Source organism: Rattus norvegicus, chromosome 11, assembly GCF_036323735.1.
Source record: "Rattus norvegicus strain BN/NHsdMcwi chromosome 11, GRCr8, whole genome shotgun sequence".
Taxonomy (NCBI): Eukaryota; Metazoa; Chordata; class Mammalia; order Rodentia; family Muridae; genus Rattus; species Rattus norvegicus.
In genome coordinates this window covers 82,584,969-82,610,356 of record NC_086029.1, presented here as the reverse complement: position 1 = coordinate 82,610,356, position 25,388 = coordinate 82,584,969, and the positions used below count along the sequence as shown (strand labels likewise).

The following is a 25,388-nucleotide window of genomic DNA, read 5'->3' as shown; positions in this document are numbered from 1 at the left end:
TTTAACAATATGAACAGAGTGGAAGCAAGGGAGAGGACAACCTTCCCTCCAACCCTGAGTTCCAAGAAACTTTATTCTTTTTTTTTTTTTTTTTTTATTAACTTGAGTATTTCTTATATACATTTCAAGTGTTATTCCCTTTCCCGGTTTCCGGGCAAACATCCCCCTCCACCCTCCCCTTCCTTATGGGTGTTCCCCTCCCAACCCTCCCCCCATTGCCGCCCTCCCCCCATAGTCTAGTTCACTGGGGGTTCAGTCTTAGCAGGACCCAGGGCTTCCCCTTCCACTGGTGCTCTTACTAGGATATTCATTGCTACCTATGGGGTCAGAGTCCAGGGTCAGTCCATGTATAGTATTTAGGTAGTGGCTTAGTCCCTGGAAGCTCTGGTTGCTTGACATTGTTGTACTAAGAAACTTTATTCTTAAAAGGGTTCCATGCAGACCAGAGAGACAGTGGTTAAGAATGCTTCCTTATTGGAGTCATTGCCTCGGCAGCGTGCCAGGGAAGTCTTGACAATGACACAACGCCAATAGACATTTTCACTGTTAAATAACCTCCACTTATCTAGTAAGATCCCTTTCTTTCAGGAGCCATCCCTGTTTGCTCTCCTCTATGCAGGGTGGCTGTTACCACTGATCAAGATCCCAGTATGCCTAATGCAACGACCCAAAAAGTGTGCTGCCAACATGCTTGTTCAGACTCAGGGAGGAACGAGCCCAGGATTAGAGCTAGGAGAGCTGCGCTGTGCGCTCTGGCCATGGATCCGCTTAGATGACTTAGGGAACCTTTTCTTTCCCTTTCTGGACCTGGTTCTCCACCTCAAATTGAAAGTAGGTATACGTGAGCTCTAAAGTCCTAAGGTTCTCGAAAGTCAGGATTCTAAGGTACAATCCAAAAGTGAAACCCAGTCATTAGCATACCTGAGTTATGTGGTTACCGTGCAAGGTTCCACCTCTGACTTTTCCATTGTCAAGGACACAGGAAAGGCCTGTCAGGTTTATTGCAAAACAAAACAAAACAACAACAAAAAAACCCCAAACAACTCCCCCATAGTTTACTGATTGATGGATTGATTTTAAATGTGTATAGTGCATGGCGGTGGGGGGGGGGTCCCTCTCGCCTTCGACCATGTGGATCCCAGGAATGGAATTCAGGGCATCCAGCTCGGAGGCAAGAACCAAGTGAACCATCTCCAAGCTGGATCCAAGCGGATCCAGCCTTAAGGTTTGACACATATGGGTCTCTGCCTTTCTGGTTCTGCCTCAGTAACTTCTGACGACTTTGGAAAAATTTTCCTGGGCTATGGAGCAGAGAAGTTCCTATTGCTTAAAAGCCGCTCAGTGAGCTGGGCAGTGACTCGGAGAACTGTCCCCTTCCTCAAGCTGCAGCCTCAACTCTAGAGCAAGGGTCCCTTGGGACTGTTTGCTCTGCTTTGAGGAGCTTGAAATTTAAACTAGCTGTGAGGGCTGGCAGTAGTTCAGTCTCTGAGGTAGCTACAGGTGAGAGGCTTTTTTTGTTTGTCTTTTACCTAAGACAGGGTTTCTTCTCTGTCTAGCCCTGGCTGTCCTGGAACTCACTGTAACCCAGGTTGGCCTGGAACTCAAAAAGATTAGGTTGCCTTAGCATCCTGGGATTAAAGTCCTGTGCTACCACCACCAGGTAGACAGGTGAGTTTCTTAAAGGGTCCTCCATAAGATGGGTAACTCTTGGGAGCATCACTGGGCAGGGACACATTCATGAACGCACAGATGAATGCAGGCATAAATGAATGAAAAATTTCATCATTAAACGGCTCATATTAGGAGTTAACCACTTACACCTAAAAGTCCCCTGAAACCCTCAAACGTTTACCAAACTAATCAGTCTCCGTTTTACATCCGGTCCTTAATGAAACTCCTCAAACCTTTTTGGACAAACGAATACTTTAAAAACCAGTCAAAAGTGGAAGACCCAGATTACCCCTTCCCCTCCGAAGTCCCTTCTTTCTCCGCCCCTTAACGTGGGTGACCGGCGCAGCCTGCACAAACTCCTTTTTCCCTGTTGGGGATCCACCCCGGGCGTGCCAGGTACTCTTCCAGCCTTGAAGTTGGCCAGCACGTGTTCAGTGAGGTTAAGGGGTGTCTGGAGCTTGTTTCTTGGATCTGGCGCAGGTGAGGTCACTTCTCTGTTTCAGTCTCCATCATCTCGAGTCCAGCGCGCTAGTTCAGAACTGCAGGCCACCCTGGGCTAGGGCGACGGGCAGGCTAGCTGTCCCAAAAACACTTCGGACCACCTGTAGAGCGCGTGCCAACTCCTTTGTCCTTAGAGCCACTTCGACTGGAGCGCCTCTCAGCAAGGCGCTTCCCTCTGGATGCTGAAGGGTCCCTCCTTCCACTACTCCAACCCCCTCCCAGCCCTCCTCCCTTTGCCAACCCCTAGGTAGCAGCGCCCGGAGCCCCGGGCTCCGAGCGAGCCGCCTCCTCACTTCTCATTGGCTGAGGGCGTCGGGAAAGCAGTCACGTGGGCGCGCGGCAGGCCAGCTCCAGGGCCGCCATCTTGGCGGAAAGTTTAGGGGGAGAGCGACTGGGGGCGCGGAAGGAGGCGAGGTTCCGGGGGTGGGGCGGCCCGGAGGCGAGCGGGCGAGCGGGGCCGCGAGCGGCGGCGAGAGGGCAGGCGGCGGCGGCCGAGGCGGAGAGAGCGGCGCGGGGGTGCGGCCGCCGAGAGGAGCTCCTCCCCCGTCCCCTCACCCCCTCAGCTGAGCTCGAGTCGGGGCGGGGCGGGGTACGTGGAGCGGGGCCGGGCGGGGAGCTGCTCCGAGTCTGGCCGGAGCGCACCCGGGGCGCCCGCGTTCGCCGCTCGCGGGAACTTTGCGGCGGAGCCGCAGGTGTGGAGGCCGCGGAGGGGTGCATGAGCGGCGCGAGGGCGGCGCACAGAGCGGCGGCTGTCCGGTCCGGCCCCTGCTGGAGTCGCCGCCGGGAGGAGGCGAGCGAGGAGCCAGGCAAGCGAGAGGAGGGGGCCGGAGCGGGCCGGGGGAGCAACCCGGCGCTTGGCTGGGCGCTGCGCGGCTGGACACGGGCCGGCGGGCGGCAGCAGGTGGGGAGCGTGGCAAGCACGCCGCGGCGGCGGCCCGGCTGCTCCTCTTCAGGTGCTCTTTGCGGAGGGGGAAGCTCTGGAGGAACATTCCGAAGCGGGCTTGGGTCCGATCTTAATCTGTAGGGGGCATAGCGACCCCCGAGAACCGGCTTTCTGCCTTGGCTGACACTGCTGGGGGGGTTGAGGCTCCTGCTTTTCACTTGGGAAAACTTTGAAAGGTGGGCAGTTCCTCCAAGGTTGGAGTTTTTCCTAGTTGAGAGTTTGGGACGGGGGTGGGGGGTTTGGGGGGGAACGAATGGATCCACGGTTCAGTTCTTTGCCTTAGTTCAAGTTTTTCTTCCTGTTTTGTGTTTGTAAAGGTGTGTGTGCCTTCTTCCTGCTTCTGGGAAAAAATGCCGGTCCGGAAGCAAGGTGAGAATTTATTTTGGAACTGTTTTGTGGCTGTCACTGGCTGTAACATACATCAGTGTTGTGGTTACTGTTTTTAAAAGGATTGTGTGACTTTGATGAATCAGCAGGCTCTCGCCTTTATTCCTTACGGTATCTAAGCTCCACATCATTTCAGAGGGTGGAAACACCTAGTTCGCTGCACACACCTTCTCCACATCTGTAGTGATTACTGAAGCAATCAATCAGCCCCCTGCCATGTCTTTTTAAAAACTTCGTTGCTTCAGTATTTCACTTTTCATTCATAGCACCACTATTTTGTGAACAACTGAGAGTAGCTAAGAACCGATGTTTAAAAACTTAAAATTTGGTTATAGGACCAAGTTGGAGATAACTTGTTCTTGTCTATTAGGCATTCTAAAACCAAGTTGTTACCAGTTTAATTAGATGGTCTTTAAGTATTGGAGGCTGTCAGTCCACAGCCACTACTTTCTCCTTCCTCTAGTGTGATATAAAGCCTTTAAAGTATTTTCGTCTTAGCAGGGAATGGAATATGGTTGTAGCGCTGACCCCACTTGACTTGGAGGCTCTGGGGAACTCTTTAGATGTCTTGTAGACGTAGCATGTAGCACTTTCTTGTAAGTATGCATGCAGACACAGACCCTAAATATATACATGAAATTTTCACCGTACTTGTCTTTTCAGATACCCAGAGAGCATTGCATCTGTTGGAAGAATATCGGTCGAAACTAAGCCAAACCGAAGACAGACAGCTCAGGAGTTCCATAGAGCGGGTTATTAGCATATTTCAGAGCAACCTCTTTCAGGCTTTAATAGGTGAGAATTAAAACTGTTTTACTTGTGACCACTGTACTAATGCATGGTGCTTCTCTGTCATGTGAAACTTAGAATGACAATGTGCTTGGCTCTCCGGGGACGGCCATTAACTTGGAACATCTCTACTGTGCTTATGTTTTGCAGTAGGCCACTGTTGCTTCTAAAGGTATTTAATTACCAGAAAAAACTTACTGGTATGGTTATTTCTGTGCCCTCTGAGAATACCGTTTCAAGTTTTAGAGTTACCTATTGAAAGATGGACAAGTTGTAGAAATGTTTTAGGAACATCAATGGTTCCTGAACTATTGTTGGTGTTTCTGTAGTTGACTTGTATTTCTCTGGAATCCTTGAAGATATTTGAAGGGTTCTGCTGTGTTCGAGAGCAGTCATCTCTTTGATATACACCTCTGTTAAATTTGACATTCCTATAGTATGAGTTTTAGACCTGGAGAATGATCTCAGAGGTGATGTCTAATAATTATCTTATTCTACAGATAGCATTGTAACAGTCTTATTCTTACCTACCTGTATCTTAAATATGAGATAGTTCGTTGTTTTAAAGAGTTGGACAAGTAGTCCAAAGTCCTGACTAGTTCCTGACACGGTTAGTGATTAAATATCAGAGAGCCCATTCATCCAGTTTAGGCTGGTTAGTAACTGTAGACTGTGGGCGAGTAAGTGAAGAGTGGGCTTTTAAGACTTTTAAAGACAGCAGGTTCTTTTAAAAATGAAATTTCTGTTTTTCTCACCTGACTACTGAACCAGGTGGTTTATTGCCTCCAGGTTCAATAGTAAGATTAAAAAAAATTAAGTAAGGACTGTCTAACACGTTCAAATAAGACCTATGCTTTCTCTCATTATGTCCATTTTCTCAGTAACTTCCCAGCGGATAGGCCTCACACACGTGTGTGCTGATAGATTGATTACTGGTGTGATTTGAACACTGTTGTCAATGTGTGCCTTGTCAGATAACTTATTGCTCTATTGATGCTCTTTAGCCTTGTACAGGCTTGGTAGACCTTATAACTTTTTAGAGTTTAGTGTTACTACAGACTTAAAGACATGCATTAAGGGTGGGGAGAGGGTGAACTGCCAGTGTCACCCACCCATCCTCAGAGATTATCAGCATTTTCACAATGTGAGAGGACACATTTGCACTTGTTTTCCAGGCCATGACCTTTAAGGTCCCAATAGGTCATCACCTTGGTTCCTTGGAGGAAAAACCCAGCCAATGAGGAAGAGAAAAACAATATTTTAGTTATGTAGTTTTCTAGATAACATTAAACCTAGAAATTTTTATTTAATAGAGACACATTAGGGAAAACCCTAGCATGACTTGTATGTCCTCATCTGCATACACATGTGCATATGGACTGCAGTCTGACTGTAAGGGAAAGCTGTAACCTGAGAAAACTAAATAGACTCGACCCTTACCATGTTATGGTTGGACTTGCTCTGCTTTGAGGCCGTTGTTGCATAGTCCTCTGGCCTGTTTTGAATATTTATTCATATGCATAGTTAAATTTTGATAATCTATTTAAGTTTGTACTAGAGAATTTTATCTGTCTTTATAATATTGTTAGTTACGGACTTTGTTATTTGGGCTTACTCGTTTAATATTAAAGTTAAGCGGTATCGGACTTAGTGGAGTAGAAGTCACTGGACGTTAAGCATGTCGGAATAGACAGGGTTGGTTTGGGCATTATTACTAAGTGGACACTGCTGCACTAATGCAGTCATTCTTGGTACGTATTATTATTTTAGCACATGAAGCTGAGGCAGGAGGATCACGAATTCCAGTCCAACATGGCTAAATAGTGGGCATAAGAGGAGTCTGAGCTACATTGACCTTGTCTCAAAATAAAACAGAGCAACACCACAAAATATTTCTCTAGTTTGCTTCTCATTCTGAAACTTTAAGATCTTGTTCTTTACACTTTAAATAGCTTTTCAGTGTGCTATTTAGCTGGTAAACCATCCTGTGTTAAAAACCAGTCCATTCTGTCCATGTTTATACTGAGAAATGGTGGACAGGGTGCTCTTCCTTCAGTGGTAGCATGTGAATGAACATCCAGATTTAAAGGAGACATTTGTCTCAATGACCAGAGCTGACAAAAAGCCATCTGGCAGTTATCGACAGTCGTTTGGAACTCAGTTTTCTTAGGTTTTAGTGAATTACCAGTTTGTAGGGTTTTTTTGTTTTGTTTTTGTTTTTTTGGGGGGTGGAGCAGGGAGGCATGTTATACACTGAGTGTAATTTCATTATTATTATTTGTTGATTTTGAAATAAGTTAGTATTGACTATTTTCATGAGATAAAAGTTTATATGAGTCTGTAGGGTTTGGTGTTATGGAAATGTTAAGTCTTTCCCCCCAGTTGGTATATGCATTGGCTTTTTGATACTTTGGGGTTATTTGAAAGGACAGGCTACATTGTATCTGTTCTGTAATACTGCTTAAAATTTTATTTTTATTATATTGAGAGAGAGAATGTGTATGTATGTGCACTTATGTGTATAAGCACACATGTGATGCTTGTGTTGACTAGAGAACAACTTTTAGGAGTTCATTTTCTCCTCCCATCACGGATGATCTGGGAATTGAACTCAGATCATCAGAGTTGGTGTCAAGTGCTTTTATGTCCTGAACTATCTCACTGGACCCTGTTTTAAAATTTTAAAAAGTGTCTGGATGTGGGCAGTATCTTACAAATGCTATCCCCATTCCCTGCCCCGCTTTCTCTTCTGTGTAGCCGGCAGCTAGGCTCCTGAGTGCTGCAGTTCAGATGTGAGCAATCACATCTGTTTATGTATGCTGTTGTGAATTGGTTGTTTGGTTGTGGGTTTAAAGTCTGTTTGTGTTATTATTATTATTTTATTATTATTATGATTATTATTATTATTTCTTCTGCTGGCACATGAAATAGTGATGCAGCTTATAATCGACAATATTTACAATTTAATAAGATGTAGAAAATGTTCTGGTACTTGAGTAGTAATATTGAATAATAATTCAAAACTTTGAAAATTCTTGAAAAGCAGTCAAATTTGAGTTTCAGCTAAGTTTTTACTTTCTTTTTTTCTTTTCTTTTCTTTTTCTTTTTCTTTTTTTTTTTTTTAAGACAAGGTCTCACTATGAAACTTTGACTGGCCTGGTACTCCAAAATATAGACCAGGCTGGCCACAAACTCTACCTGTCTCCTAGGTGGGATTAAAGGTATGTGCTAACATGCCTGGCTTCAGCTAAGTGTTTTCTTTAGAATAAATATTTAAAATTACATCAACAAAACACATTATTTGCACATTTGTTTAGAATTTAGTCTGAAACATATCTGGTGATGGTTTTTGTATAAATAGAAAGTAGTATTCTTTTGTCATTCATTCAGAACGTCTATGAAAATGTAACACGTTTTCTATTCCCATATCCAATATTACATTTGAAAGCTTGGGGATAGATAGACTCAACATAATTTGATTGTATCAGAACCCAGATACTCAGATTTTAGGGTGACTGGGATTCAGAGTGACCCTGGGAGTCTGGAGATTTCCTACCAAGTCTACCCCTGTAGCTGTTTCTTAGCACATGGCTTTCTTTGTAGTCAGGATTCTGATTTCAAGATCTGTCTTTAAGTCCGTGGGTAAATGTAGTCATGTGGTTTGCATGTTTCTGTTTTATTGGTATGCTTTTTTATTATCTGCAATAAATAGCAGGCTTTAATTTTATTTAAGGGAAGGCATTAAGAGATTAAACAATGCTGAATAAGCACTCTACCTTTGGGCTACAGTGCCATTTTTTTATTTTTTAATTATTTTTATTTTTAAAATATCTACAGTTTATACCCCCCACCCCACCCCTCAACTTCTCCTGGAGTATCCCAACTTCATGTTTTTTTTTTTTTTTTTTTTTTTTTTTGTTTTGTTTTTTAATTTCACTGAGTCTAATTAGTACTGCTTATATGTATGGGCAGCTTGCCATTGGCCACACACATGAAGAGAATGATTCTCCCCTAGCAGCCTTTTCAGCAGGTTGTGGGGTCTTGAACCCCTCAGCCATCCATACTGGGATTCGTACTGCTTGCTCTTGTGCAGGCAGTCTCAGGTGCTAAGGGTTCATGTGCACTGGCCAGTTCAAAGCCAGCGTCTCACATTGCTCACCCTCCTCCTTTCTACCCCGTCTCTGCCGAGTTCCTTGAGCCTTGGTGGGAGGACCTGCTTATAGTGATCTCTGAGCGTTCATACTTACCAGAGCACTTGGATCAGGGGACCTCTGCATTAACTACTGCCCACTGTAAAAAGAAACCTCAGGCCAAGGTTAGGAGCTACACAGATCGGGGCCAGGGTAACCATGTGGAGAGGCTATAGTGAACCTTATTTATAAGTTAGATTTTAATGTGTATATTTGAGATTTACAAAATGATGTCATGAGATATAGGGATCAATAGTAAAGTACGACATAGTGAAGCAGTTAACGTGTCATCTTGCATACGAAGGACATACTTTTCATTCTTCCTTAAGCATTCCACACCAAGGTGAAGCCAGGCAGTGTTTGTATGTGTCCAGCTTATTTTAGTTAGCACAGTGTCTCTAGGTCGTTCATGTTGTGATAGATGAAACTTAAAGAATGAATTTGTATGTGTGAATGTATATGTGTGTGCACACCCAGTACATCTTTAAAGCTTCTGGAACATTACAAAGATTTAAATTGTTTTCCTGTCTTATGAACTATGAGTATGCTGCCGTGGACATGGGCACATAGATATCTTTACAGGATGGTGATTTTTATCTCCTTTGGTTGTATCTGTTCCCAGGACATCCTGGGGCTCCTGGGTTGTCTGGTAGTTCTATTACTAATTTCTTCACAGATCTTGTTCCCACCAGTAGGGTAGCATGCTTTTCTCTTTATTCTTGTCACTGTTTGCTACCTCTTGTGTTTGTGATGGTGGACATCTGTGTAAGTGTGAGCTGTTATCTCACGATAGCTTTAGTGATTTTGACCTTCTTTCTTCCTTCCTCTTCATCATTTTTATGTCTATGGAGGAAAAAAGTATGTTTAGGTTCTCTGTTTCTTTTTTTTTTTTTTTTTTTTGGAGCTGAGGACCGAACCCAGGGCCTTGCGCTTGCTAGGCAAGCGCTCTACCACTGAGCTAAATTCCCAACCCCCTCTGTTTCTTTTTAATTGAAGCTTTGTTTGTTTTTTCCTAGCAAGGACTTCATATAACCCATGACAACTGTATTGCTGAGGGTCATGTAAAGTGATAATGGCTGCATTTCATTTAGTCCTCGGTCCTATGAGGTATATTTAACACTGAGATGGCCAAACCACTTTACAGATTAGAAGTTTGAGGCACTAAGAAATAACTAGTTTTACCCATGAACCTTCTGATACTAACTTGTGTAGTGTAAAATTGAATTCTAATTTGAATCCAGAACTTCTACTTCTTTAATTACAATATCCTTATCATTATATTACATTAAATGTAATAAGCATAATAGCAAGTTTAAGACATGCTGGCCTGTAGGGTTGGTGGTTTTTAATTTATTTTTAAGGTATTATTTTCAAGGAAAATGTTTATAGTAAATTGATTTTATAATCAGGATTTGAGAGCTTACACTCTGTAGGTAAGATGTTAAAATTGTGTTTTTTCTTACTGTAACAGAAGTTACATTTCAACCTGTTACTAACTTGTATTTTTAAGTGTGTCTGGAAGTTGAACAGGGAAACGTAAGAGATGGATTAGACTGGAATTCACAGAATTTCTCTTGACTTTGCATGTACTGGTTTTGATTCAATTGAGTTGTTTATTTGCTTACCCCAGTTGAGCTGTAAAAGTGTCTGACTATTTCTAAGCTATTTCTTCTCTGTAAGATGACCGTCTTTCCTCCGTGTAGGACGGAGATGGGAACTGGGCATTCCGTCATCGCATCTGTCTAGGGCCCTTCTCTCTTGACTTTATGATATCCGTCTCTCTCTCTCTGTGCTAAGTAAACAGTTTTACTTCTGAGCCATGGCACTTTTAAAACTTTATTTTTAAATTTTCTTTTATAAACAGTGTCTTGCTATGTTGCCCAGGATGGACCCTGAGCTTGCCTTGCAGCCCAGGCAGACCCTGAGCCTGAAGTCTTTCTGTGTCCCAAGAAGCTCCAACATTGACATTTTTTTAATAATGTTATCTCCTTTAAAAAAGATTATTTTTATTTTGTAAGTTAATAGTGTTTTGCCTGCATGTATGCATGTGTACTACATGTTTACAGTGCCCATGGAGACCAGAGGAAGGCATCAGATCCCCTTGAACTAGATTTACAGACACTTGGAGCTGCCATATTGGGTCCTCTGGAAGAGCAGCCAGTGCTCCTAACTGCTGGGCCGTCTCTCCAGCTCCTCTCTTATGCTGTTATATAATGTTTTTCATTTGGGGTTTCTCTGATGTTTGCAATTACATTCAGATTTTGTATTCTTGGGTTAGGATTCTGTATACCCAGAAGTATGCAGCATCATCTTCCCTTCCTTGGTAACATTAATTTTGATCACCTGATTATATGTTGTCTTATTTCTCTTCTTTCTAGTAGCTTTTCCTTTAAAAGCATATGTGAACCGTTTACATATGTTACTCTTGAGTAAAATCATAAATGATTCTTGTTTGAAGTAATTGTTACTGTGCTTGTTGAAAAGTGATAGTTACCTAATAGCAACTTCCTTGTGTTTCCCAGTTAACTCTTGGTATTTTATTATAGTCAGAAGCCCTCTCTGTTCATCTGCTGTGCACTTTGCAGAAGTCTTGTTTCTTTCAGTGGTTTTCATTTTTACCATCCTAATGCTTTTGATGTGTAGATGGTCTCAGGTTTAGCTCAGGGGTGCCCTTCTCAAGCTGACTCTGTGTCTTTATGATGTGTCTCATTTCTTTAGCACTTCAGGTCCACCTTATGAGTAACAGCCATATACCTTTAAAAGGAATATTCATGTTTGCCAAGTGATGTTTGAAGAATGGAGATAACTTATTTTTATGTACTACATCAACACCTACTGAGTTTCCAGTGTGCGAAATATAAATTGGTCGTAATCTTGAAATTATGTTAGGTATTTCTTTGGGCATCCAAGAGGCTTTTACGGTGTGCTCTGATTTAGAAGTGTGCTGAGTATCTTTACGGTGTGCTCTGAGTATCTCTGATTTAGAAGTATGCTGAGTGTCTCTGATTTAGAAGTATGCTGAGGGTCTCTGATTTAGAAGTATGCTGAGGGTCTCTGATTTAGAAGTGTGCTGAGTGTCTTTGGCTCTGTCAGATGAGCTGATAGATGATTTCCTTCTGCAATGGCAGCTTGTATTCCACTGCCGTCCTGCTCTCTAGATGTATTCCCTGTAGCCCTCCAAGATGGAGTCTGTCCTAAGGATAGTACATGTTCTACCTAAAACATTTAACGTTAGACAAGTATAGTTTTTGTAAAATACAAGTAAATGTTATTCTCTGTATTTGTAGAGATACTTTGATTTTTGTAAAGCATCTTAAACAGAACATTAAAGCTGCTTGCTGTGTGAGAACTGATTAAGGTTGGCACGTAAGGACAGGCTGGAGATATCAGGCGCTCAAGTACCTGTACCTCCGTCCTCAGGGGGGGTGGGTTTGCATTCATGGGTACACATTTACATTCTGATGCACACACTCAAACATGCACAGGCACGCACACACAGAAATAACCCAAGTAAATCTTGAAAAGATATAAATTTATTATATAAGGTGAAAAATGTATCTAGTTAATAAACCATGACTATACTTTTTTTTTCCTCTAGTGGCATAACGTTTCAGTTACTTTAGTTGAACACCAGATGAAGTAATTGACTTGTTTAGAACACTCTGCATAGTGAGGCACAGCAGGAAGTGGGTGTGTGTGTGTGCACACACACACATGTGCGGCACACACACACACACACACACACACACCAACCACACGCTAAACCACTAAACCTCGGGCTTTGTATGTGCTAGGTAAGCACTCTATCTCTGATGTTATACCCTACACTTAACCCTCACCCTTCAGTTTTCTCATTCTTTCAAAGACATTTTTGATGTTGGGTTTTAAAATATATCTATTGTTACTAATTTTTATTAGTTTTTACGTGTATGGGTGTTTGTCTTCATGTGTATACACCATAAGCATACCTGGTACCCACAGAGTCCACAGAGGGCATCAGAGCCCTTGGCGATGGAATTACAGATGGTTGTTTGGTTTAGCCCTGCGACCCTCCACCCTTAACCAGGGTGTGAACATGGTAGTTTACCAGTGACTATGTTGTTAAGATAGTCACTTCCCTTTCCCAGCACTTCTACGATCATTAGCTCCTTGAGGTGGACCATGAGTCCCTTCCTTTTCTGTGACTGTTTACTGGCTTGCTGTGTATAAGCCCTGTGTGTGCACCGGCAGCTACCTGTTAGGAGTTCACGTGTACCACAGCCATGCCATGCCCATAAGGTAGCATTTCAGAGCCTCCCTTCTTGTGATCAAGCTGTCAACATTCTTCATCCTAAAACTCTTCTGTTTTTATTTACTTATTGCTTTGTGGGAAAGTATACATAGTATAAAATTTAGCATCTTAATTTTTAATTATTTTCAACTCAAGCTGGAATTCCTTTTTTGAGCAGTAATTATGTCTCCATTAACAAGCAAACAAACAAAACCCCTCATAGCCAGCACCTCATGCCTGTTTTACAAGGCTCCTCACCTCTACTCCTAGTGAGCATTTCACTTTTTGCCTCTGAATTTGGTGTTTTGGATACTTCATACAGATGGAATGAATATCATATTTGTCCTTTTATGTCTGGCTTATTTCATTTAAAGATATTTTCAAGATTTATCCTTCCATATAAAATATATTAAGGCCTTATTCCCTTTAAAGGATAGATTATATTTCTTCGTACATACATATTGTACTTGATTTATTCACTCAGTCTTGAGGGATAGTGTATCTTCACCTTTCAGCCCTTACACCTTAGTCATCAGTAGTATACATGTCTGTCAGTCTGGTTCAGTCTTTTTTTTTTTTTTTTTTGTATGTATATGAGGGAGCGGGATTGCTGGACCACAGGGTAATCCTGGGTTTTAGTATTTTTAGAAGCGACCCTTCCATTTTCAGTAGCAGTTTCTACCATTTACATGTTTGTTCATGAGTAGTGAAGAAGGGGTCTACTTTCTTCATATCCTGTTAATACTTGCTTTTTATTTTTTGTTTTGTTTATAATAGACACTCTAAGTGGTTTTAACTCAGCTCATTTTGTATTAATCCTGATACAACTAAAACAGGATTGGTATTTTATTCTTCAGCTGTAGGAGTTTAAATAGAACAAATTAGGAAGAGCTGTTTGAGGGGCTAGGGCAGTGGCTCAGCGGTTGAGAGAAGTAGCCACTCTTTAGAGGACCCAGGCTCAATCTCCACCACCCACAACAGATGAGAACTCCAGACCCAGGAGGTCTGACCTCTCTTCTTGCCTCCAAGGGCACTGCATGCTTATGCACAGAGACTTGCAGGCAAATGCACCACACACAGAATTTTAAAGAAAAGACAGTCTTACTAACTAGTTAGTATATATTAAATATTCCACATGTTACTTCTATTACAGATATTCCTTAGTATGTTCTGGAAGGCAGTTCATATTTCCCTACCTTTTTGCATTGCTGCTTATATCTGCCTACCCCACCCTACATCACTAGTGATTCATCGGTAATTCACTAGTAATTCACTAGTGACTCACTGGTAATCCAGACTCGAGCTCTGCAGTTGGTTCTCTCCTCAGTTCTTTTGTACAAAATTCAGAGTAGTCTGTAAGTCATTTCTTCTCCTACTTGTGAGCTGGCTTTCTAAGAACATGAGGTGTCCAGTTTGGGTGTTGTTTAATGGTTTGCTTTAGGGTGTTTTTTGACTTTTATTTGCTGCTGTATTTCCTGTGAACTAGAATTAGTTCTGAAGACTTGATGGAGGTTGAAGCTAAGTAATTTTGGTGAGGATGCCTGATGGGAGAGACAGTGATTTTGAGTCTTGGCTTCATGATGGCTGTGTCAGCTTTGTGCAGTGATTTCGGGTCCATAACATTCTCTCATATCCAGTTTTCTTAGGTAATATTCTTTAAAAAACAGACAGTGTCTTCATTTTATGTGTAAGAATTTTTTATCAGCATCTGCGTATTTGCCCGAGGTCTGAAGAAGCCAGAAGGAGGGCAGTGGATGCTGGACCCCTGCGACTGAGCTTGAGGGTGGTCACAGGGCACCACGTGGGTACTGGGAACCAAACCCCAGTCCTCTGCAAGAGCCAGCCTAGCCATTGAGCCAGCTCTCCACCAGTGATAACTTTTTTTTTTTTTTTTTTTTTTTTGGTTCTATTTTTCGGAGCTGGGGACCGAACCCAGGGCCTTGCGCTTCCTAGGCAAGCGCTCTACCACTGAGCTAAATCCCCAACCCCCACCAGTGATAACTTTAACAGCTCCTCAGATGGGTGGATTTCATCGTCAGTGTATAAACATTAGTTTTTAATTAGTACTTTACTTGTTTTTTGTTTTTTGTTTTTTTTTAAGTTCTGCTGGTTAAAACTGCAAACAGAACTACTTTGTCCCTACTGTCTTGTGAATGTGGGGTTTCAAAAATATTTTATTACATTTCACTTATTATAATTGTGTATGGGTATGCAAGTGCCACAGTTTGAATGTGGAAACCTTAGGACAACTTGTAGGAGTCAGTTCTTTCCACTATGTGCGTCCTAGGGATTGGCCTCAGGTTTGGTGACAAGCACCGTTACCTGCTGAGCTCTCTCCTTGGCTCAATGAAGTACGGTTTTAAGGAGCATAAATGATACTTTTAAAATAGTAAGAAACAAGAAATAAAAGTTACTCGAAATGCTATTTATAGTTATTCGTGATTTATTCAGGATAATGCCCATATTGGCTGTTAAACAGTTCCCTCTCCCTAACAAATTCTAAATTATGCCGGTAGGGGCCTCCCAGTGTGAAGTCTAATCATGGGGTAATTGTCACTCAGTGTTACTGAGCTGTGTGACTAGCCACTGCTAATGCTGTTAGTACAGTAAAGTCCTGAACTCCAGCTGGGGGCAAAGTAATTTTATCTTTTAAATTATGCTGTGCTAGTCTGAATAAATGGTTTCTTTCATACTTTTTATCAACTTTTAAGTGATTGTTTCTCATTTCCTCTTAGATTTGCAGACTACAGAGTTGGAAATGTTCTAGTTCTTTGGTTTTAAAAATGTGTTTCACTTTGGTTAGGACAGTTAAAACTATATGAGGATTTAATTCTCAGTCTGAATAGAGATAACAAAGATGTAAAATATCGATAATGATTCATTTGAACAATTTATAATAATGATATTAACCACTATTTATTAAGAGTATATTAGGGGTTGGGGATTTAGCTCAGTGGTAGAGCGCTTGCCTAGGAAGCACAAGGCCCTGGGTTCGGTCCCCAGTTCCGAAAAAAAGAACCAAAAGAAGAGTATATTATATGCTGGCATGCTAGGTATTTTATTATGCTCAGTTCTTACACAGTTCACAATAAACATTATCAGAGAGTAATTTTTTGTAGTTAATTGATAAGAGGATTTTGACACAGCACTTTTTAAAAAATATTTGTTTGAAAATTTTACACATTTACACATTTATAGTGTATTTTGATCATATTTACCCTATGATTTCCCATTTAGTTCCCCTAGACTCTTCTCTCATATCTACTTTCCACCTTCATTTCAAGTACAGTTTTTAATGACCTTCTGAGTCTAATTAGGGCTACCCTTAAGTGCATGGGCATGGGCCATCTACTGGAGGGAACATGGGTAACCTACCAATCTAAGAAAAATGCCACTGTCCCTTCCACCATTTAACCCCTCCCCGGTCCATGGCACCTTAACTGTTTAGATATTTTTGAACATGTGCATTGTGTGTAGGCTTATGTGGAGGTGCCTTCAGAGACCACGAGAGGGCATTGGGTACCCTGGGGCTGAAGTTTCAGGCAGTGGTGCCCTCCCTTGCATGGATGCCGGGAACCCAACTGAAGTCCTTTGTAAGAGCACTGGGCAGTCTTAACTGAGCCATCTCTCAAAATAAGCAACTTTTGAAGTATAAAGTTTCTAAGACTTTATATGGTTCCTTGTAGGTTGTGATGCAGTTGTGGCATAATGAAGTGAGGAAAAACCTGTTAAAGTTAAAAGTACGCTGTTGAACCGTAGTTGGTGGCACACGCCTTTGATTCCAGCACTTGACAGGTATAGGCTGGCGCTTCTCTGTGAGTTTGAAACTAGCCTGGATTACACAGTGTTACAGGGCAGCCAGGGCTGTTACACAGAGAAACCCTGTCTTGAGGGGAAAAGAAGTGTGTGGTAGAACTGGACTTATTTTCCTAATAGTCAAAAGTGGCCTTCAAATTATGCTGTTTTAACATTGCATAGTTTTTCATGCTTTTGAAATTGTTTTCTTCATCTCTAGACATTCAAGAATTTTATGAAGTGACCTTACTTGATAATCCAAAATGTGTGGATCATTCAAAGCAGTGTGAACCGGTCCAACCCGGGAATCCTTGGGAGAGTGGCAGCCTTTCAAGTGCTGCTGTGACTTCAGAGAGCCTGCCCGGCGGCCTTAGCCCTCCAGTAGAGGTGAGAGAGTTCCCATAAAGTGACCACCTTCCTTTTTAAGATGGGTCTTACTTTGAAAATAATAATGAGGTAGAGGATAGAATTGAAATATTTTTAAAAAGTCAAGAATCTTGGTTCTGTCTTGAAATTTTTAACCTGTTGGAGGTCTGAAATACTTGTTTTAGGATATTGGTGTCTTGATAGTAGACCTAAAAAGCTCCATTTGTATAATTATTAACATGGCCACTGTAGTTTGAAAGATGACTTTGCTTGGTGTTCTTGACTAAAGAAAGACTATAATTGTGGCTCTGAGACCTTACTTACGTTAAGAATTCTCTGTTGATTGACTTGAAGAACCGGTTGCATTAGAACTCATTGACGACTAGCAGTCCTTCCAGCCAGCATTAGCTTTTACAGTTTTCTAGTTAAAACTGCTAACTTCTTTGAGTTTTAACGCTGTTTGGTAATGGGTGGTGTCTTTTTCGGCTGTGCTATATTGTTGCTAGTAGAGTTGGAGATGGTGTGTCATTTTGTAGTGAGGGTTTTGCCTGAGAAGCATTAGTCATTTAAAAGTGGTTGTCTCTGAATTTGATTCTAGCCCCTCTGTTAGCACTAGACTGTGCCTGGAAAATTGAATCAGCTTCTGTTTGATGAGTAATAGGAGAGAAGGGGGGAGCTGTGTAGCACATGGGAATGAAGAGTCCCAAGTTTTCACTTTCTTTTTTATTTAATATGTTGTTTCATAACTAGCATTTTAGAGTGGTATGATTGAGCACATATAATCCCTCTCCTACATTTTAAAGCTGAAAAATAAAAAAGAAAGAAATCTAAAAGAAAATGATTGACCCAGCTTAAGGCTAGCTAGTTTTCACAAGTCTATCTTTGGATATCAAACCTTTTAACATTGAATTTATAGTTCTCTTAGTAACCCTGATAGAATCTTATACAATTCTCTGTGTATGTATTCTTATTTCTTTTTTTCTCTCTCTTTTTAAAAATTACTTTTTTCTTGGATACTTTGTTTTACCATCCTCTTTAGTTGATACATTGTTTGCTATAATGAGAGTTCATCCTGTGGTCTATTTCAAAAGCAGTTTAAAAATGTCTGTAGTTACTGTTACTGCTTCCAAACTAAGTTGTCTGGCATGCGCCAGGCTCTGAATCAACCCTTACCCCAGAAGTGGAGAGGACTGGAGGGCTCGCTTGTCACAAGTGGTCCTTATAAAAGAAGCCTTATGGCAAAGTTTAGGTCTGCCCTCTACCTGTGAGAGTGAAGCAAGATGTCCCTTACCAGAGCTCATGCCTAGACTCTAGGCTTCCTAGACTCTAGAATGTGAGGCATATACTTCTCTTTTATATAAATTATTCTCATGATAAACCTAGACAGAGCTTTCTAGATTAATTATTTTATATGTATGTGCATTTGCCTTTATGTTTGTATGTGAGCCACATACATGCCTAGTTTAGTGTCTGAGCTGGTCAGATGAGAACATACAGTTCCCTGGGGGTTGAGATACAGACAGTAATAAGTCATCTTGTGGTTGCTGGGAATTGAACCCAGGTCCTCTGCAAGAGCAGTAAGTGCTCTTAATTACTGAGCCAATTCTCCAAACCCTAGTTACAGTTTGCCTATTTATTGTCTTAGACATAGATTAAAAGGTTTGTGTTTTGTTTTTGTTTTTTTTTTTTTCTTTTTCTTTTTTTTCTTTTTTTCGGAGCTGGGGACCGAACCCAGGGCCTTGCGCTTGCTAGGCAAGCACTTTACCACTGAGCTAAATCCCCAACCCCAAAAGGTTTGTGTTTTGAAAAAAAAAAGTCTCAAAGGTTAAAGAGCATTGAGTTCATGTTTCCTACTATTTTTTCTATTGTATGCTAATGAATCATTGTGTGTATCACACACATGCCTTGTGCCTGAGGAGGTCAGAAAGGTTTGGAACTGGAGTTACGGGTAGTTGTGAGTCACCATGTTGGTGCTGGGAACTGAGCTCCAGTCCTGTAAGAACAGTAAACACTCCTAATCACAAAGCCATCTCACCAGCCCCCCTTTATAGATTACTTTAAAATAGTGGATTCAGTACAATCAGTGGGAATGACTACTTATTAAGTTAAAAAAATGAACTTTTATCTCCATATAGATTGTCTCCATATAGATTTCTGTAAAGAAAGATCAACAGTGTTGTCTTTGTCAGGGTTGTTATTGCTATGATGAAACACCATGACCAAAAACCAAGTTGGGGAGGAAAGGGTTTATTTGGCTTACACTTCCATATTGTTTTATTACCAAAGGAAGTCAGGACAGGAACTCAAGCAGGGCAGGAACCTGGAGGGAGGTGCCATGGAGGGACACTGCTTACTGGCTTGCTTCCCATGGGCTTGCTCGGCCTGCTTTCTTATAGAAACCAGGACCACTAGCTTAGGGGTGGCACCATCCACAGTGGGCTGGGCCATCCCCCATCAATCACTGTTCAAGAAAATACTCTACAACTGGATGGTAGGGAGGCGTTTTCTCAGTTGAGGTTTGCTTCTTTCCGCTAACTCTGGTTTGTGTGTGGTTACTCCACACACAAACTAACCAGACTAACCAGACTAACCAGACTAACCAGAACAAATGTGCTGAGTTCCATCAACATGGAAGGGACAGTAGAAATTAGAGCTTAGTACTTAGTAATGAAGGTAACTTCATGGCATACACGAGGCCTCTTAGGTTTGATTACCAACATGGAGGGGGAAAGAATACATTTCTATTTTTACAAATAAGTGAAATACTGATATCTAGAATGCTATACAACCCTAGTTTCTTTGCCATTTCTTCACTGTCTAGACATGCTGACGGCTCAAGCGAACGAAGAGTGAGAACATTTAAATAAAAAAATGTCAGATGTGATCAGTTTGGAAAATGTATGAGAATAGGATCACGTGGTGTTCCCTGTGGCAAATGCTCAAGCAGTGTTTAAAATCCATGCTCATTCATGGTGGACTCTAAGGGAGCATCGGGGTACATCCATCAACTCCTAGATTATTTTTTAATGGGGAAAATGTATATGCCAGACATGTGACGTTGACTTTTAGGAACTACTGTTTCTGTAGCAAATAACTTGACAGATGTTAGTCTGAAGATGTACATGGTTTAAAACATACTGACAGACAATTATGAGCACTGGAAATGTTTGGAGATTTAATTATTTTGGGGAGTATTTCAGTAGAAAATGCATTCCCTTATTATCCATTCTTGCTGTGTTTGGATAGGACACTTGGCTAGGTGATGATTAACTTGATCTCTTGTTTCAGTCGTGTTTTTGTTTGAAAAGACTTTGGAGCACACTAACCCAATTTCAAACAAATGCAAAAAGACACTTCTGTTAAACTACAAATTGAGTGATAACCCGGAAATCATAAGGTTAGTTTGCTTTATACAAGACTTGACGTATTGTACTTGTACACCAACTCTTGGGTAGGCCATCTTTCTTTCTTTCTTTTTTTTTTTTTTTTTTTTGACAAAAATGTCATACAACATGGGCTTGCCTCCTTTACTTAATGTTTGTTTTTGCAAAAAGTATTTGACATTGATAAGTTTCTGCAAGTACTTGTCTGTTTTCTCTAAATCTTTGCAGTTTAAGGCATCTGTCCAGTTTTCTTTGTTATATTTATTTACAGTTGATAACAGATGTAAATCTTGCCGAATTCTTTTTCTTTAGCCTTCTGACTTTGTTACTTTTTTTTTCTAATGTAGTAAAATTAAATTCAATATAGTTTATTTTTTAAGTGATGTCTTATTTTCTTAGTGGCTTTTTTATGTCACCTTTTATTTTGAACACAGCCTAGTGGGATGTTTGCATAATCTTTATAAACTTTTGGAGGCAAGGCTCTCTCACCTTACCCCACCCCTGCCCACCCCAGTGTTAATGGTCAGTTGGGGTGGTTTGCCTGTGTGTTCTAGGCAGTTCTCTGTTGGCCTGCATTGCCCGCCTCCCCCCTTTCCTTTGTTGTATTTTTATTCAGTTTTTTTAAAGAGGCATTTTGTTTTAATAAAAGTAGTTCTGTTGAGTTACTTTGAGAAGAGTATATGATTGTAAAGAAAGGAAGGTGAAGTAGGAGACATTGCCTAATTTACTGAGCTATGATTACAGAAAGAATCTACTGTTCTGTTCTAGTGTCTCGTTTTAAGTGGCTGGAAGAACCAATGGCTGGTTGAAAATGAGACCATAAGAACAGACTTTTCTATGCCTTTAGGATAAAAGGAACCTTTTTTTCTGTTTTGAGTTTCAAGACAGGGTTTCTCTATGTAGCTCTGACTGTTTCTGTAGGCCAGGTTAGCCTCAAACTAAGAGATCTGTGTCTTCCTCTGGAGTGCTGGGGTTGAAGGCGGCATGAGACATTATCTCTGGCTAAAGGAAACCTTTTCTAAGGTTATGAAACAAAGAAGCAACCACAGTGGAGGTTCAGGCTCAGGATGATAAGTAAACTGGGGAACTTAAATTCTGTTAAAAAAATAAACTGAGGGCTGGAGAGATGGCTCAGTGGTTAAGAACACCCGACTGTTCTTCCAGAGGTCATGAGTTCAATTCCCAGCAACCACATGGTGGCTCATAACCATCTGTAAAGAGATCCGATGCCCTCTTCTGGTGTATCTGAAGACAGTTACAGTGTACTTATATATAATAAATAAAATAAATCTTTAAAAAAAAATAAACTGAGAAAGAAGTCGAGGGCTGGCTGAATAGCTAGCTCAGTGCTAGTGTATATGAGGCCTTGGGTTCCATCCTTAGTCTGACTTTAAAGTTGGGGGACGGTGCCTTAGTGGTTAGTACCTTTGTGGTAAGTATGAAGCCTGATGTCTGATCTCTAAAGATCAAGGATGGTGACTGTAGGATTTTTTTGTGGTCTTCACCTTTGGTTGGATTTTTATTATAGAACTTTCTTGTATCTTTGCTGAGTGTGGTGTACTTGCCTCTGATCCCAGTGTTCTGGACGTTAAGGCAGGAGTATTTTGTGTTTGAGGCCAACCTGGGCTATAGAGTGGGTGAGCCCACCTCCCAAAACAACAACAGCATCAGCACCAGCATCCAGCTAACCAACGAATCAATGAAAGAGAACAATTTTTTTTTCTTTTTTTCAGAGCTGGGGACTGAACTCAGGGCCTTGCGCTTGCTAGGCAAGCGCTCTACCACTGAGCTAAATCCCCAACCCCGAGAACAATTTTCACATAGCGCATAGGACTAGCTTTCTTTATTTGTAAGTATTTCAGCTCAAGAAACACAGAATACTGTCAGCAGTCAATATGGATGTGACCAAAGATGTGAGTGAACAGCTTGTAGGAAATACAGAGCGGTAAACCTGACATGAACTTTAGTGCAAACTAAACTGACAAGGAGTGGTTTCAAGTAACTAGTTCACTAAGGCCAGTGAGTAAACAGACACTTATGTGGTCGGCAGAGGAGAGTACACTTGCTCGATAATTTTGAGACAACAATATACAGTCCTGTGGCCAGTATGTGCTACAGATTTATTTTCTCATAAAATAATTAAAGAAGCGCTCATTGGAGTATTCTGTGTAATATTAATAAATACAAGAGAGGAGGCAGCCTGAATGCAAGGAGCTGGGTTAAAAGCATCCTGTGTGGGGCTGGGGATTTAGCTCAGTGGTAGAGTGCTTACCTAGGAAGCGCAAGGCCCTGGGTTCGGTCCCCAGCTCCGAAAAAAAGAACCAAAAAAAAAAAAAAAAGAAAAAAAAAGCATCCTGTGTCAGTGACACAGATAAAGGCGGCTTCTCAGAACTAACATGGTAGAGAGAGAGAGAACTGGCTTGCACAGTCATCCACTGATTGGACATGTGTGCTGCGGCATTGTGCTCAGGTTTGCATGCATATACATGCACACACAAGATAAAATAAAAAATTTAAAGTAAAACACTTTACTGTAGCTATTTTAAGCTAAAAATTTTTAAGCTAAAATATATTCAGCTAAAATAAACAAATATAAATTCTGTATGTCTACTATAGCTGTTTTTCAACTTGATTTTACTTACTGTATTTTGACTTTATGATGGTGTGAAAGTGGTAGAATTCAGTAGAAACCACATTTTGAATTTTGATCTTTTCCAGTACCCACACAATGGCTCATCACTATCAGGGACTCCATTTCCAGGGGCTCTGACACCACTGAGCTGTAGCTCTGCCCCCAAGACTTACCTCTGGATGCTAGGCAGTGGCAGCATACCACCCCTGCTGCTCAGCCATGTGGTCACTCACTGCATTTTCAGTGTTACTGTGTTTTCAGTTTACCAGACATTATTCCGTCGTCAGAGTGTCTCTGTTCAGAGAATGAGGCAGGTTTGATTCCATCAGGTGTGAAGACGACTGAGGTTTATTGTGTGAGAGAGTACATACTAGTCCTCTTCAGTACTGCTGCTCTGTGGTTCTGTTCCGTCTCCTCAGAGGTCGTCCTAGCAGTGTAATTACCTGACTGAGTGCTGTGGGAAGCTAATCTCTTCCATCTTACTTTTTTTAAACCAGCCTTTTTGGGGGCAGAACAGTCACAAACACATAGGAGAAAGCTGCTCCATGCATAGGGGGTGCAGAGATTGTGCTGATTGATTGACGTTAGCTTTCCTGTCATTAATGAGGTTAACAAGTGACAAGAACATTTACATGTCAGATCTTCTTTTTAAATCTCGGGTGTATGTATTTGTTTAGCCTGCATGCATGTATATGCACAACATTTATGCTTGATGCCCACAGAGGTCGGGAGGTACCAGACTCCTGGAAGTGAAGTTACTGATTGCTGGCAGTGAGCCACTATGTAGGTTACTGGGACTCGGAACTGGGTCCTCTGCAAGAGTGGCACATGCTCGAAACTGCTGAGATAACTCTTAAGCCCTAGTTGTTCATTTTGATTGACAAGATTTCTATCTGTGTCTAGTTCCCTTGTCAAATACATATATTGAAAATACTTTCTCAAATTCTTAGACTTGTCTGTTGTTGTGTTTTTTTTTTTTTTTTTTTTTTTTTTTGTTTTTTTTTTTTTGGAGACATTGCTGAGCTCTCTATGTAGACCAGGCTGCTCTTGAACTCACAAAGATTGTCTGTCTCTGCCTCTTGGCCCTGAGATTAAAGGTATATGTTACCATGCCCAGCACTTCTGTTTTTTAATGTTCAGGGTTTAATATAGCCCAATTTATGATTAATGCAAAGTGTTTTCTGGTTTCAAGATCACTCAAGAGTTTCTGCTGTATATATATTATATATATATAACATATATATAATATATATACATATATGTGTGTATATATATATACATACACACACACACACACACACACACACACACACACATATTGCTTTTCAAGACATAGTTTCTCTGTGTAGCCCTGGTTATCCTGGAACTCACTCTGTAGACCAGGCTAGTCTTATACTCACAGAGATCCTCCGCCTCCTGGGTTCCAGGATTAAAAGCTTACACAACCACCATCTGGCCTGTGCAGTTGTTGTTATTGTTGTTATCAGACACTTTTATTTTGGTTTTCATGCTTATATGATCCATATTGCAATTTTCAGAATGGTACAAAATTTTGTGCAATCCTTCAAATTATAGTTGCAACATATGTACCTTGATGGGTCAGTTCAAAACCTTTAATGTGAAATTTTGACCCATTTCTTGGTACAAACTAATGTCTGTGTGCCGATAGATAGCTCTTAGTACTGTTTTCTTCTTGAAAGGTAGAGTCAGCCAGATAACCAAGTTTGCTACTTGGTGACTTTTTTTTGGGTCCCATATTTTATAATTAATTTGGGCCCTTTTTATGTCTCTTTAAAATTTTGTTTTGGAAAAGCCTTAATAGCCACAGAAAAATTAGCTCATGCTCATGTGTGCATGCGTGCATGTGTGTACACACAAAGTGAATCCTATGTATATGTGTATGCACACTTAGGATTCATTGAGTTTGAGTAAGTAGGCTTATAGTTTTTACTCACATTGGAAATTTTCATCTGCTGACAGGGATCTAGTAACATAACTACTACATAATCCTAACTACTCTTGTCAGAGACAAGAATGTTACAAGCGCAGAGGCTGGAGACACGATGGCTCAGTGGTTAAGAACACTGACTGCTCTTCTTAGAGGACCTAGGTTCAATCCCCCAGCACACATGTGACAGCTGACAACTGTCTGTAACTCCAGTCTCAGGAATCTTAATTCTCTGACACACACACACAGGTGGGACACAGCTAAGAAACCAATACGAACCCATACACTAAGATAGATAGGGAGGGAGGGAGGGGGAGAGAGAGAGAGAGAGAGAGAGAGAGAGAGAGAGAGAGAGACACGAACCCATACACTAAGGTAGGTAAGTAGGTAGGTAGATCGATAGATCGATCAATCAATTGATAGATAAAGTGGACAGACAGACAGACAGACAGACAGATAGATAAAGTGTTAGGGCTTGACTGGTCTACAGAGTATTCAGAGCCACTATGGACA

At 41.2% G+C, this 25,388-nt stretch overlaps 1 protein-coding gene across 21 annotated transcripts in view; it reads left to right on the top strand.

Annotated features, from left to right (window-relative positions):
* Window positions 1-2,559: 2,559 nt before the first annotated feature.
* The window catches only part of Dlg1 (discs large MAGUK scaffold protein 1), a 190,945-nt gene continuing 168,116 nt past the window's right edge, over window positions 2,560-25,388 (top strand). For 16 of the 21 annotated variants that reach the window (XR_005490977.2, XR_005490974.2, XR_005490975.2 and 13 more), the window contains exons 1-3: window positions 3,433-3,484; window positions 4,166-4,297; window positions 16,767-16,933. Coding sequence is in view for 17 of the 21 variants with exons in the window: in XM_039088016.2 (XP_038943944.1) it covers window positions 3,466-3,484; window positions 4,166-4,297; window positions 16,767-16,933 (318 nt within the window). In the remaining 4 variants the exon portion in view is untranslated. Of the gene's footprint in view, window positions 2,979-3,432; window positions 3,485-4,165; window positions 4,298-16,766; window positions 16,934-25,388 lie in introns of those variants that run through there. The other 5 variants (XM_063270299.1, XM_063270300.1, XM_039088017.2 and 2 more) reach the window with 2 other exon arrangements.